At 46.0% G+C, this 12,582-nt stretch overlaps 1 protein-coding gene across 1 annotated transcript in view; it reads left to right on the forward strand.

The window, feature by feature from the left end:
* Positions 1-12,582, forward strand: part of TRAPPC12 (trafficking protein particle complex subunit 12) — a 79,934-nt gene that overhangs the window by 47,511 nt on the left and 19,841 nt on the right. The window contains exon 6 of the mRNA XM_021697540.1: positions 3,257-3,369. Within this exon, the coding sequence (XP_021553215.1) occupies positions 3,257-3,369 (113 nt within the window). The remainder of the gene's footprint in view (positions 1-3,256; positions 3,370-12,582) is intronic.

Consider the following 12,582-nt stretch of genomic DNA (forward strand, 5'->3'; position numbering starts at 1 on the left):
TTTATGTTGGTGTTAACCTAAATAGTATTGTGTTTTTTGTTTTTTGTTTTTTTAACAAAGTATTTCTTCTCTTTTTTTTAAGAGTTTATTTATTTGAGAGAGACAGAAAGAACACACGAGCAGCGGGGAGGAGCAGTGGGAGAAGCAGGCTCCCACAAGCAGGGAGCCTGACCCATGGGTGGATCCCAGGTCCCTGTGATCATGACCTGAGTAGACATTTAACTGACTGAGCCACCCAGGCACCCCAATGGTGTTGTGTTTTTAATTTCAAATTTCAGTTGTTCATTGCTGGTGTAAATCAAACCAGTTGACTTACAGATTAACCTCTCGTATCCTGTTCCTTTAGTTGCTTATTTCTTGAAGATTTTTTTTGGTGTTTTTGTTTTTTTGTCAGTTCTTTGGGATTTTCTGCATAGATGATTTTATCATCTGCAAAGAGTTTTATTTCTTCCTTTCTAATCTCTACACCTTTTTCCTTTTTTCTTTTCTTTTTTGTCTTATTGCATTAATTAAGACTCCTAGTATCATGTGCAATAGGAGTAGTAAAAAGAGGACATCCTTTCCTTATTCAAGATCTTACGGGGAAAACATCCAGTTTCTCATCATTAAGGCTGTTGTTAGCTGTAGGTTTCTGCAGATGTTCCTTATCAAGTGGAGGAAGTTCTCTGTTCTTTGCTGAGAGTTTTTATCATGAACAGGTGTTATATTTTGTCAACTGTGTTTTCCACATCTATTGGTACACCATGTGACTTTTCTTGTTTAGCCTCTTTGATGTGATCAGGGTTACACTGATTTTTGAGTGTTAGACCAGCTTTTCATACCTGGAATAAATCCCATTTGGTCATGGTGTATAATTCTTTTTATACACTGTTGGGTTTGATTTGCTAATTTTTTGTTGGATTCAGTTTAGTTGGATTTGATTTTCTAATTTTGTTGAGGATGTTTGTGTCAGCATTCCTGAGCCATACTGGTCTATAGTTTTTTATCCTGTAATGTCTTTGTCTAGTTTTGGTATTAGGGTACTGTTAGCCTCATTGAATAAATTAGGAAGTATCCCCTCTGCATCTATTTCCTGGAAGAGATTGTAGAGAATTGGTATCATTTCTTCCTTAAATGTTTGGTAAAGTTTACTGGTGCTTCTGGGCCTGGTGCTTTCTGTTTTGAAAGGTCATTATTTCTTGACTTAATTTTTAAGTAGATATTAGCCTATTCAGATTATCTCTTCCTCTTTGTGTGATTTTTACTAAATTGTGTCTTTCAAGGAATTGGTCCATTTCATCTAGGTTATAGAATTTGTGGACATAGAGTTCTTCATAGTATTCCTTTATTATCCTTTTAATGTCCATGTAATCAGTAGTGATGACCCCTCTTTTATTTCTAATATTAGTAATTCATGTCTTCTCTTTTATTTCTTTGTTAGCCTGGCTAGAGGTTTATTAATTTTACTAATTTTGTTTAAAAACCAACTTTGAATTTTGTTGGTTTTCTCTGTTGATTTCCTGTTTTCAATGTCATTGATTTCTGCTTTAATTTCTATTTTCTTTTTCTTCTATATTGCCTGCCTTTCCCTAGTATTCTAAGGTGGAAGCTTAGATGGTTGATTTTCTTTCTTTTCAAATATATTCATCTAATACTGTAAAATTCCCTCTTAGCACTGCTTTTACAGCATCTCACAAATTTTGATAAGTTGTACTTTCATTCTCATTTAGCTCCAAATGATTTTGATATCCTTTTAAATTCAGAAACTCTCTGGTGCATGGGCATTTGCCAGTGTATACAGCAGATAACTCCCTGCCACCTTGTCGTATAGTCAGCTCATTTATAAATTGGGTTTGGGATGTGCAGAAGGTTTGCTTCTGTGCTTATCATACAGAACTTACGGAGTTCTAGAGATATTCTCTCTCAGTCATCCATCCTCTTTAGACATAGGAATTATTTAGTGTTCTAAAAAAAACAAAAAAACCATTTTCCAAAAAAAAATTTAAACATTTAAAATTCAGTAATTGTCATCTTTCTTTTCTCTGGACTTATAATCACCATAGAACCTACTTTTTGTGGCGTTCCTTATTTATGACTTCCTTATAGGTCTTTCTTCTGTCTATTAAAGACCATAGAGCATCCTACCATTTCAAGGTAAGAAGAAGCTCAGTTGAGAAGCCATCTTAGTATGGTGCATGGAGGACTCTCCCTGATGATTAATGGTCAGGCGGGTGGGCAGACTGAAGCACAGAGAAGCCGAGTCACTTGCAAGTGTAACATAGCTTGTTTTCTAACCATCTTCCAAACTGTATTCTGGATCCAGACATTGACGCCTCCAGTCTGTTTTGAAAAGCCCCTCTTCTGACTCTTCGGGATTGCGCTGTGTTGTCATGTTCATATCCATTATCTCGTATGTGACCAGCACAGGCTATCTGATAATTTTGATGGTTTTTATGTACTGAGTATATATACTATATGTCAAATTCCAAATCCTATGAGAAGAGACATGACATCAATAAAAACGTTCCCTTATTCTGAGAGATGATGCAGCCACATTCAAACACTGTATATAAGTTCATTTCACGTGCAGTCCTTCAGAGAGCTGCCCTCATTCCCCCTCAGCACACTGATGGAGTGTTCCCTGGGGGTCAGGCCTGGCGGGCAGAGTTTTCAAGTCTAGCTCCCTTGCCTGCTGCTGGGGCACCTCTGAGAGAGAGTCTTTGCTCCAGAGCCACACACACACCCCACACGTGCACACACACATGTGCACATGCACTTGCACATCACTGAATCAGGCTAAGCTCCATCCTCAGGACCTGGACCTGAGACACACCTTCACTCACTTTCCTTCCCTGGTCCTGCAACCCCCACATCTTTACGTGCTTTCAGAGCCTCCTTTTAGGTTCTCCTTCTAGGGACTCCAACCTAAGCAACCTTCTACTTGAGCTTGTCATACCAAAAAAATATTTTAAAAATCCATGAGTGTTTTGTGGTTTCTTTTATTGGAAGAGGAAGCAGTCCCTAGTTAAAGCACAGCTATGGAAACAGTAGTGACCACCTTTCTCCTTTGATAATTGTCTAGAACATATGTATATACAGCTTTACCGAGACACCCAACATATATTTTATCATTGACACCATTGCATACTTTACCAAGAAATGAAGGTATTCTGTCATTCTGTCTGCTGGGACATTGGCAGTTCCCTCCTTCGGGTGTGTGAAGTCTGAAAGCATGCTGAGTGATAGCTAACTAACTCAACTTTGACTTTGATTCTAGGCTCCATGGTCCCCTTTTCGATGCGGATCTTACACGCAGAGCTTCAGCAATACCTGGGCAATCCACAGGAGTCCCTGGACAGACTGCACAAAGTGAAGGCCATCTGCAGCAAGGTAATGATGGCTCCGTGGTGACCTGTTCAATCCTCCTCCCCTCCCAACGGAGAGTACACCCCAGAGGGAGCGTACCACATTACTTCCTCCCAACCCACCCCAACAACCACCATTATCACTTCCCCCAGGAAGGGTGACCCAATTCATCATGACCACAGTTTTCTTTGTTCTCGCTAAAATTGTTTTGGGGGCAGTGGATGTTTTTTGGCAAAATTTGGGGCCTGAAATCCTTCTTCCTTAGTTTTTGTTGTTGTTGAGGAATAATTAACATACAATATTGTGTTTGTTTCAGGAGTACACATAGTGATTCAGCATCTATGTACATTAGGAAATCGTCACATAATAAGTCTGGTTACCACTTGTCACCGTAGAAAGTTGCAGCACTGTTATTGGCTGTATTCCCCATGCTGTCCGTTACATCCACATGTCTTATTTACGGTCCACTTGGAAGGTTTGCCGCTCTTAAACCCCTTCACCAATTTCAACCATCGCCCCCACTCTGGCAACTGTCGGTTTGTTCTCTGTGTCTCTGAGTCTGTTTCTGTTTTGTTCATTTCATTGTTTAGATTTCACATGTAGGTGAAGTCTTACAAGTCATACAGTATTTGTCTTTGACTTACTTCACTTAGCATAATAGCCTGCAGAGCCGCCCATGTTGTCGCAAATGGCAGGATTTCACTCTTTTTACGGCAATGTAATATTCCGTCGTATATATGCACCACATCTTTTTTATCCAGTCGTCATTGATGGACATTTAGGTTGCTTCCATATCTTGACTCTTGTAAATCATCCTGTAATGAACATAGAGGGGCATATGTCTTTTTGAATTCATGTTTTCATTTTCCTCAGATAAATACCCAGAAGTAAACTTGCTGGGTTGTACGGTAATTCTATTTTTAATTTTTTGAAGAACCTCCATATCGTTTTCCAGAGCGGCTGCACCAGCCTGTGTTCCCTCCAGTGATGCACAGGGCTCCCCTTTCTCCACGCCCTCACCAACACTTGTCATTTCTTATCTTTGATACTAGCCATTCTGAGAGGTATGAGATAATACCTCGTTGTGGTTCTGATTTGCATTTCCATGATAGTTAGTGATGTTGAGCCTCTTTTCATGTGCCCACTGGCCATCTGTATATTTTCTTTAGAAAACTGTCTATTCAGGCCCTCTACCTGGTTGGGTTTTTTAATATTGAGTTTTCTGAGCTCTTTATATAGTTTGGATATCAGATATGTCATTTGCAAATATCTTCTCCTATTCAGTAGGTTGCCTTTTCATTTTGTTGCTGATTTCCTTTGCTGTGGAAAAGCATTTTAGTTTGATATAATCCCATTTGTTTATTTTTGCTTTTTGTTGTTGTTGTTCTTGCCTGAGGAGATGGAGCCAAAAAAATACCACTAAAACCAGTGTCAGAGAGCTTACTGCCTATGTTTTATTCTAGGAGTTTTATGGTTTCAGGTTTTATATTTAAGCCTTTATCCATTTTGAATTAATTTGTCTGTCTGGTATAAGAAAGTAGTCCGGTTTCATTCTTTTGCATGTGGCTGTCCAGTTTTCCTGACGTTTATTGAAGAGACTGTCTTTTCCCCATTGCATATGCTTGTGTCCTTTGTCATAAATTAATGAACCATAAAAGTATGGGTTTATTTCTCAGCTCTCTATTCTATTCCATTGATCTATGTGTCTGTTTTTGTGCCAGTACCATACTGTTTTGGTTATTATAGCTTGTAGTATAGTTTGAAATCAGGGACTGTGATTTGTTCTGTTCTTTGTTCTTTCTCAGGATTGCTTTGGCTATTCAGGGTCTTTTGTGGTTCCATACAAATTGTAGGGTTGTTTGTTCTAGCTCTGTGAGAAATGCCATTATGTTTGGATAGGGATTGCATTGAATCTATAGACTCCTTTGGGTATTTTGACAACACTCTTATGGTCCTCAGCACAGAATATCTTTCCATTTATTTGCATCGTCTTCAGTTTCTTTCATCACTGTCTTCCAGTTCTCTGAGTATAAGGCTTTCACCTTCTTGGCTAAATTTACTCCTAGATATTTTATTCTTTTTGATGTAGTTGTAAATGTGATTATTTTCTTAATTTCTCTTTCTGATAGTCTGTTATTTTATACAAATACAACATATTTCTGTATATTGATTTTGTATCCTGCAACTTTAATTAATTTATTTATTGGGTCTAATAGTTTTGGGGTGATGCTTTAGGGTTTTCTGTATACAGTATCATCTGTACTTCCTTTCTAATTTGGATGCCTTTTATTTCTTGTCTGATTGCTGCACCTGGAACTTCCAATAATAGGTTGAATAAAGTGGCAAGAGTGGGCATCTTTAACTTGTTCCTGCTCTTAGAGGAAATGCTTTCAATCTTTTAGCATTGAGTATGTTAGCTATGGGCTTGTCATATATGGCCTTCATCATGTTGAGGTATATTCCCTCTATATCCACTTCATTGAAAGTTTTTATCATAAATGGACATTGTGTCAGATGCTTTTTCTGCATCTATGGGGATATCATAGGATTTTTATTCCTCATTTTGTTAATGTGGTGTATCACATTGATTGATTTGGGGATATTGAACCATCCTTGCATCCCTGGAATATATCCCACTTGATCATGGTGTGTGATCCTTTTATTGTATAGCTGAATTCAGTTTGCTAATACTTTGTTGAGGAATTTGGCATCTGTGTTCATCAGGGATGTTGGCCTGAGATTTTCTTTATTTTTTATTGTTTTCCTAGTGTCTTTGTCTGATTTTGGTATCAGGGTAATTCTGGCCTCGTAGAATGAACTTGGAAGCTTTCCTTCCTCTTCAATTTTATGGAATCGCTTGAGAAGGACAGGTGTTTACTCTTTTTAAAATGTTTGGTAAAATACACCTGTGAAGCCATCTGATCCTAGACTTCTGTTTGTTGGGAGTTTTTTGATTACTGATTCACTTTCATTACTAGTAATTGGTCTAGTATTTCTTCCTTATTCAGTCTTGGAGGAGTATATGTTTTAGGAATTTATCCACTTCATCTAGGTTGTCTAGTTTGCTGGCACGTAACACTTCTTTAGTGTTATTGGTGGATTCAAAGCAGGGAAATACTGTTGTGTAAAAATCATATGCCCTTAAATGTGGCAGACCATTCTCCCATCCTGCAAATACTACAAGCACCTGCCTCGTGTCTTACAGAGGCACTGGAACAATATTTAAAGAGATAATGGTTTAAAATGTTCCAGAATCAAAGCAAATTCTACTGTATAATGACAACGGTCCTTCGTAATACTGTCTCCAAAGGCAGATAAGGTTCGGAAGTGCTTTCTGAATTGTTCTTGGTTGGGAAATAACAGTTATGTGGAAGGCACCAAGCTGCATCAACAAAAGACCAAATCATTCCATTTAGTGATATTTGGAGGAAATATGGGATATATAGAGTCTCCCCATCGCCAGGCTGTGGGCACCCCCGCCTCCCAGACTTCTCATCCTTAGGATGGAAGTGCAGTGCCTTTCCTGCCTGCCTCGCGGTGCTGCTGTGTGGGTTGGGTGACACCGTGTCTGTGGAGGGCTTTCCGAACTATGACAACAAGCGGTGAGGTTGGGAGCAGCACATTAGCGCTCTTTCTAAATGAGATTAGATTCGTCCAGCTCGTCCTTTCTGTTTCCAGTTACTCCTGATGGGGGTTCTGTGGAGGTTTCCAGGATGGTGGTGTCCTCGGGACTCGCAGCAGGGAGGTAGGTGGGCTCCTCCCTGCACAGAGTGCACCTCATTCAAGCACGAGCAGGCGTCCTGGGCACCTTACACCCTCCAGCTTTGTACCAGCTCCTGGTTTCTAGAACTTCAGAGACAAACGGAAAATGTATTTTCTTTCTTACACACTGATGAGTTGACGGGGAAATTGTGTTAGCCAACATTTCTTTAGATTCTAACACTTTTTTCCTTGATCCCTGAAACCCAGTTAAGGTGGAATTATATTCAGAAATAAGAAACACATAACTTGTTAATGAGAAATGTGAAGTCAGTGATTTTCTACATTGTACGCAGATGATCTGCCTCCATATGTACCTGAGAGGAAATGCCTAGTGTTACAGGGACTTGAGGGTCGGAGAGAGACAGGAGTTCTGCAGGTCAGTTTTCCGGCGCTGAGGCGGCCTGTATCTTCAGTATCGAGCTCCGTAGCTCGGGAGGCAGGGTCACGGTGGGAGGTGAGGGCGGGTCTTCCACCACCACGGCTCTAGGCTACTCGTACTCCTTCTACTGAACATGTTGTGTTCACCAGGAACCAGTCTCTGGTCCTAAGCATTTTTCAAATATTAGCTCATTTAATCCTTACACAAACCCTATAACTAGGGGTTCTGTTACGCCAGTTTACAGCTGAGTGAACTGAGGCACAGAGAGGCTGACTAACTTGCCTGTGATCACGTGATCTGACCCAGGTTGTCTGGCTCTGGGGTGCGTGCTCCAAATCACACGCCTGCCCAGCGTCTTTGCTCCGTCCAGCAGGAGCACGTCTTCCTGTGTCTGAAGTGCCCTCTCGCACAGGCCGATCCTGGAGATGGGGTCATGCCTGTGCTCTGTTGCACCAGCTCCCTCCTCAGACCCCGGTGGCCAGGTGATGGCAGCTGACCGCTCAGCGTGGGTGGGAGAGGGAAACCAGGTCTCACACCATCACACCACGGGAGCATCTCTCTTAACGCTGACACGGCTCGGAGGGAGACAAGACAGAAATAGTGTAGGGACCCGTGGCCAGTGCGTGCATGTGACGTGAGTCTCCCCGGTGTCACCTGCTTCTCACCGTGTGAACACCCCACCGCACGTCACGGACGCCATGGCCTGTCGTATGGCGTGACCCGGATGGAAGTCCGTCCTTCTCCTGGTGCTTCACTGATGACACGGCAGGTGGTTCTCATTCTGGAAGAAAGACAAGCAGTTGGTCCTGGAAGAGAGAGTGTGTTGGTCTCTGGCCAAAAGGGTGTTCATGGCTAATTTCAGCGTGTAATTTCTATGTGTTCTTTTACGTGCCAGCTTAAAGCCTGGCCCTGCCTCCGAAGAGCGGTAACCCCGTGGGCCATGACTGGTTGGTGCCAAAGAGAGAAGGGGAGAGACAGCACGGTGGTGCCTGCAGTCCTCTCAGGTCCCCCCACCATCACCCCAGCAGATAAGCACCGCCCTTGAGCGTCCTCTCTCATCCTCTGGGCGGCCACGCGGTGCCCCTGAAGGCATCCCTTCCCTTCCCGAGCTGGCTCCACGCAGAAGCGAGGCTGCTTCCAGCCAGACTTCGCCCCCCCAGGCACTTCGGAGCCTGGAGAGGTTTGTCTTTTTCTTTTGTTTTGGAAGACTACACCTTTATTTATTGTTTTAATTCAGTTTAATTAACATATAGTGTATTATCAGTTGTAGAGGCAGAGTTCAGTGATTCATCAGTTGCATACACTGCTGTTCCATGTGATGTGGAGTTTAAGAGAGGTCTGTGTCTGACCCCGCTGTGGGTCAGGGCGGCTCGGTCTGGGCTCGCTCCTCTGCTAGGTGTGTGTCTGAGCTCCTGCCGTGCACGGACGGGAGCACAGCATGCCGCGTCCTCTGCGGGCGTCCTGGGCGTCCTGGGCGCGTGCTTGTCTCTCCCCGTCGTGTTCCGTTTGAGCCGCTCGTCAGTACATTATGGTCATGCAGAATTAAATGGCAGGAAGTCTGTGTTCATGCTGAAATTTATTTACTCAAGACATACAAAATCTAAAAATAGGAAAAGCCCGCACAGTACTCTTGGGACAGCATGGACTTGGTGGGTTAAAGTTAGCACCGTGGCTGGATTACTTGCATGCAGCTCTGCTCTTGGCATGGCCCGTGGTCCTCGGCTTTCCCCTAAAAAATGAGAGGTCACAGGTTAGACCTTAGGACTCGGAGGTTCCACCCAACACCAGCAAGCTGGTTTTTTGAGTCCATCACAACAAACGAGAAACCCAAGGAAAGATTTAAACTGGAGGCTGTTGGCCAACACGGTTCCCTGCATGCTCTGTGTTCTTTCCTGGGCCCGGGTGTGCCAGAGGTCGACCACCCACAGTGACCATGACGATCGTGGGGTCGCCATCAACACGCAAGCAGCACTCACACCGGAACACATGCTGTGCGGCATGTTTTACACTCGTTATGCCCCTTAATGCTCACAGTAACTCTCGAGGTGATGGCGTCCCCATCGTACAGATGTGGAGGCTGAGCCTCACAGGACTAAGTCACCAGGCTGTGACAGTGAGCTGGCAGGGGAGCCTGGACTAGAACAGGTCGTCCGGTTCCAGAAACCCGGTCCCTGCTCCTCCGTGGAGTCAAACTACAGCCTCTTCTGCTCCCCCAGAGTGCAGTGTTCCCTGCTACCCTGGGAAAGTGGCCCTCCCGAAATCGCCGTTGTGTGGCAACCCCTGCTGGCCTTGCTCTGCAGAGCTTGGTCCCCGTGGGCCCAGGGAGTGGAGGGCTCTTCATGGGTGAGGAGTCAAAACCACAAAGTAGCATCTCCTCGGGTGGTGCCCTCCACCTGCCCCCTCCCTCAGTTCTCCTTCCTCAGCCTGCACTCCTTCCCCCAGCCTCCTGCCTGACCCAGGTCGGTGGTGTTGAGCTCCGGGGCACGGACTCAGCACAGCCCTCACGCACATGGCTTGGCCCGATGGTGTCCGGCTTTGGGTCTGGAGCCGGGCCACCCCCAGGCCACCCCCTCGTGTCTTCAGCACAGACTGGGACAGGCGGGAGGTCAGAGTGTGGTGGCCTCGGATTGATCAGAAGCCTTGATGCTGGTCTAAGATGCTTTCCTCAAGGACAGTCTACAAAACCGGAGTCCTCATTTCTGCGAAGAAAGCAGAGTAATTCAGTTCACATTCCCCGAAGAGTTCTCTATCCTGTGTGTTTTCAGTGCTTGGGTAGTGTCTGTGGTTGGTCTTCAAGGTCATTTTTCCAGGCTGGAGGTCAGCAGTGGCTGTAGAGTGAAATGCCTGGGAAGGGGTGAACGTGGACGCCAGGGCCATGCAGGTCGCCGTCCCTTGGGAAGAAAGTCAGCAGGGGCAGTGCAGGCTGCTTAGAGCACAGTGCATTTGTGCCGGCAGCAGCCTTGGGGCCGTGCCGTCCGCCCGCTGCTGCGAGCAGGCTCAGGCCCAGCGTGGATTTCCCAAACGAGAACAGACAGCCTTCCGTGGCAGCCGCAGTGAGCGGTGGGAGGCGCCCAGGAGCAGCTGGGGGTAGATGACGAACCACCTGCCACCCATGGCTTCAGCCCAGTTGGGCCAGCGTCCTCTCTGCAGTTCGGAGCTCTGTCACCCACCTTCTTGGGGGACAGCCGAGATAGAGGTCTCCCCTTGATTCCACTCTGTGCCACCTTAACCACAGGAGGGCACCGGACCTGGGGTGTCCCAGAGACACCGGACCTGGGGTGTCCCAGAGACACCGGACCTGGGGTGTCAAGGCTTGCTATGGTTTCTCAGTGGTTATCTTGGTCCCGCAGCCATAACATGGGAAATATTAATGACCTAATACTAATTTTCGAAGCCAGCCTGCAGAATTACAGTTGCAGCATGGCCTCAGTGAAATGAATCATGTCCACTGAAGGGAAATGACAGCATCTTGTTAGCTGTGTGGGTGACAGGAACATAGGCCATTTTGTTCTTTTGTGTTTTCTCAGTCTTACGTTAGCACATATTAATTTTATAATGAGGTGTTTTTCTACTGAATAAAGCTGCACGAGCCTGCAGGGAAAAGGGAGGTAAAGGTAAGCCGGTGGTGCAGCTGGTGACCGGAAGGCAGGCCAGAGGCGGGTCTGGCTCCGGTAAGCAGGGCAGTGCATGGTCCTCGGCGGCCGTAAGCCAGTCATGGCCCAGAGGAGGCAGGCTTTCCCTAACATGGAAGACTCCCCAGAGGATGGTTATAGACTCTGCGCATCCGACCAGTGAGCCCGAGATTAGGTCGTGGTCATGAATCCGGCCACGGGCCCAGCTTCAGCATAAAGTCACCCGTGATCTTTACCACGTGGTCCAGGGCACCGGTTTTGCTGTAAGGTAGTAAATGTTTGCTTCGGTGTAATTGTATCAATGAAGAGTGACGTGTACCTCGATTTACACAAACCTGCCGTGCTCCCGGGGCGTAGAAATACTGACACTTCCAGCCCTGCTTGCGTAAGTGGATCCAGTCCACAAATAATGGTGCCAGAGTAGCTTGCGGTGTGAGTTGCTGATACAGACACACGGGCTGTGGTTTTGAGTTCAGCTCCGTCCCTCCCACAATCCAGGTGAGCCTGGCAGAGGGTACCGTGTCAGAGAGGTGCTAGTTTAGAGAGACCCGCCCCACCCCAGCAGAAGAAGCCCGGGGGAAGACACGTGTTTGTGCCTTCTGGAAAAGTGGGGTGGATGTGGTTGGCTCTCTACTGACGAGGGCTAGTAAGGCAGAGGTGAGCGCTTTGTTTCCAGGAAGGGTTAATATCTTTTAGTTAAGAATGGAGCCAAGGACAGCCATTGTCAGCCCCTGCCAGCCAGCTTCTCGGGGAAGTGCTCGAGGAGGCTGGCCATCAGCATGCCGACGGCGTCTGGCCGCTGCCAGGCCTCACCTGACCCAGACAGCGCCGGTGCACCATTTTGCTCCAGCAGAGAGCAAATTGATTGTGGCTAATCAGATAAGGTGGGAGTGATTGGCAAGTGGAGACAGGTGACTGAGAGATTGGAGACGGCCCCTGCTTCCTGGCTCAGGGCGGCGTCCCTGCCCTTTGCTGCTGGTGCTCGGGCTCCCAGGGCTGTGCGTGCTCAGAGGGCACAAGCAGGAGATGGCTGGAGCGTCCCCGTTGTTGGGGATCAGGGCGGGAGAGGCTTAGGCTCCTGGCCCCGTGCATGTTCAGAGTGTACGCTCACAGGAGCCCACAAGTGTCCCTGGCATTGGGGTTTTGCAAGATTTGTCTTAACTCATGGTGGAAATTCACACCTTTAGAAACTTCAGATTGCATCATTGCATATCTTAGGACACGGACTTGGGAATGTGAGCCGTTCCCTCAGCAGCTGCAACGTAGCATGAAATCTGATGCAGCAGAAGTGAGCCGCAAGTCCACAGGAGTTAGCAAACGATCCAGCCCCGACTCATGCATGATAACCCAGCAGAAAGCGGGCCTCCTTGGAATGGGGAGGTCTGGAATTCTGAATTCCTAGCTGGTGTATCTTGGCATTGTGTAGTCTCTCCTGCGATCTGCATGGGAAGAAGAGAACATTCT

This window comes from Neomonachus schauinslandi, chromosome 10 (assembly GCF_002201575.2).
Source record: "Neomonachus schauinslandi chromosome 10, ASM220157v2, whole genome shotgun sequence".
Classification (NCBI taxonomy): Eukaryota; Metazoa; Chordata; class Mammalia; order Carnivora; family Phocidae; genus Neomonachus; species Neomonachus schauinslandi.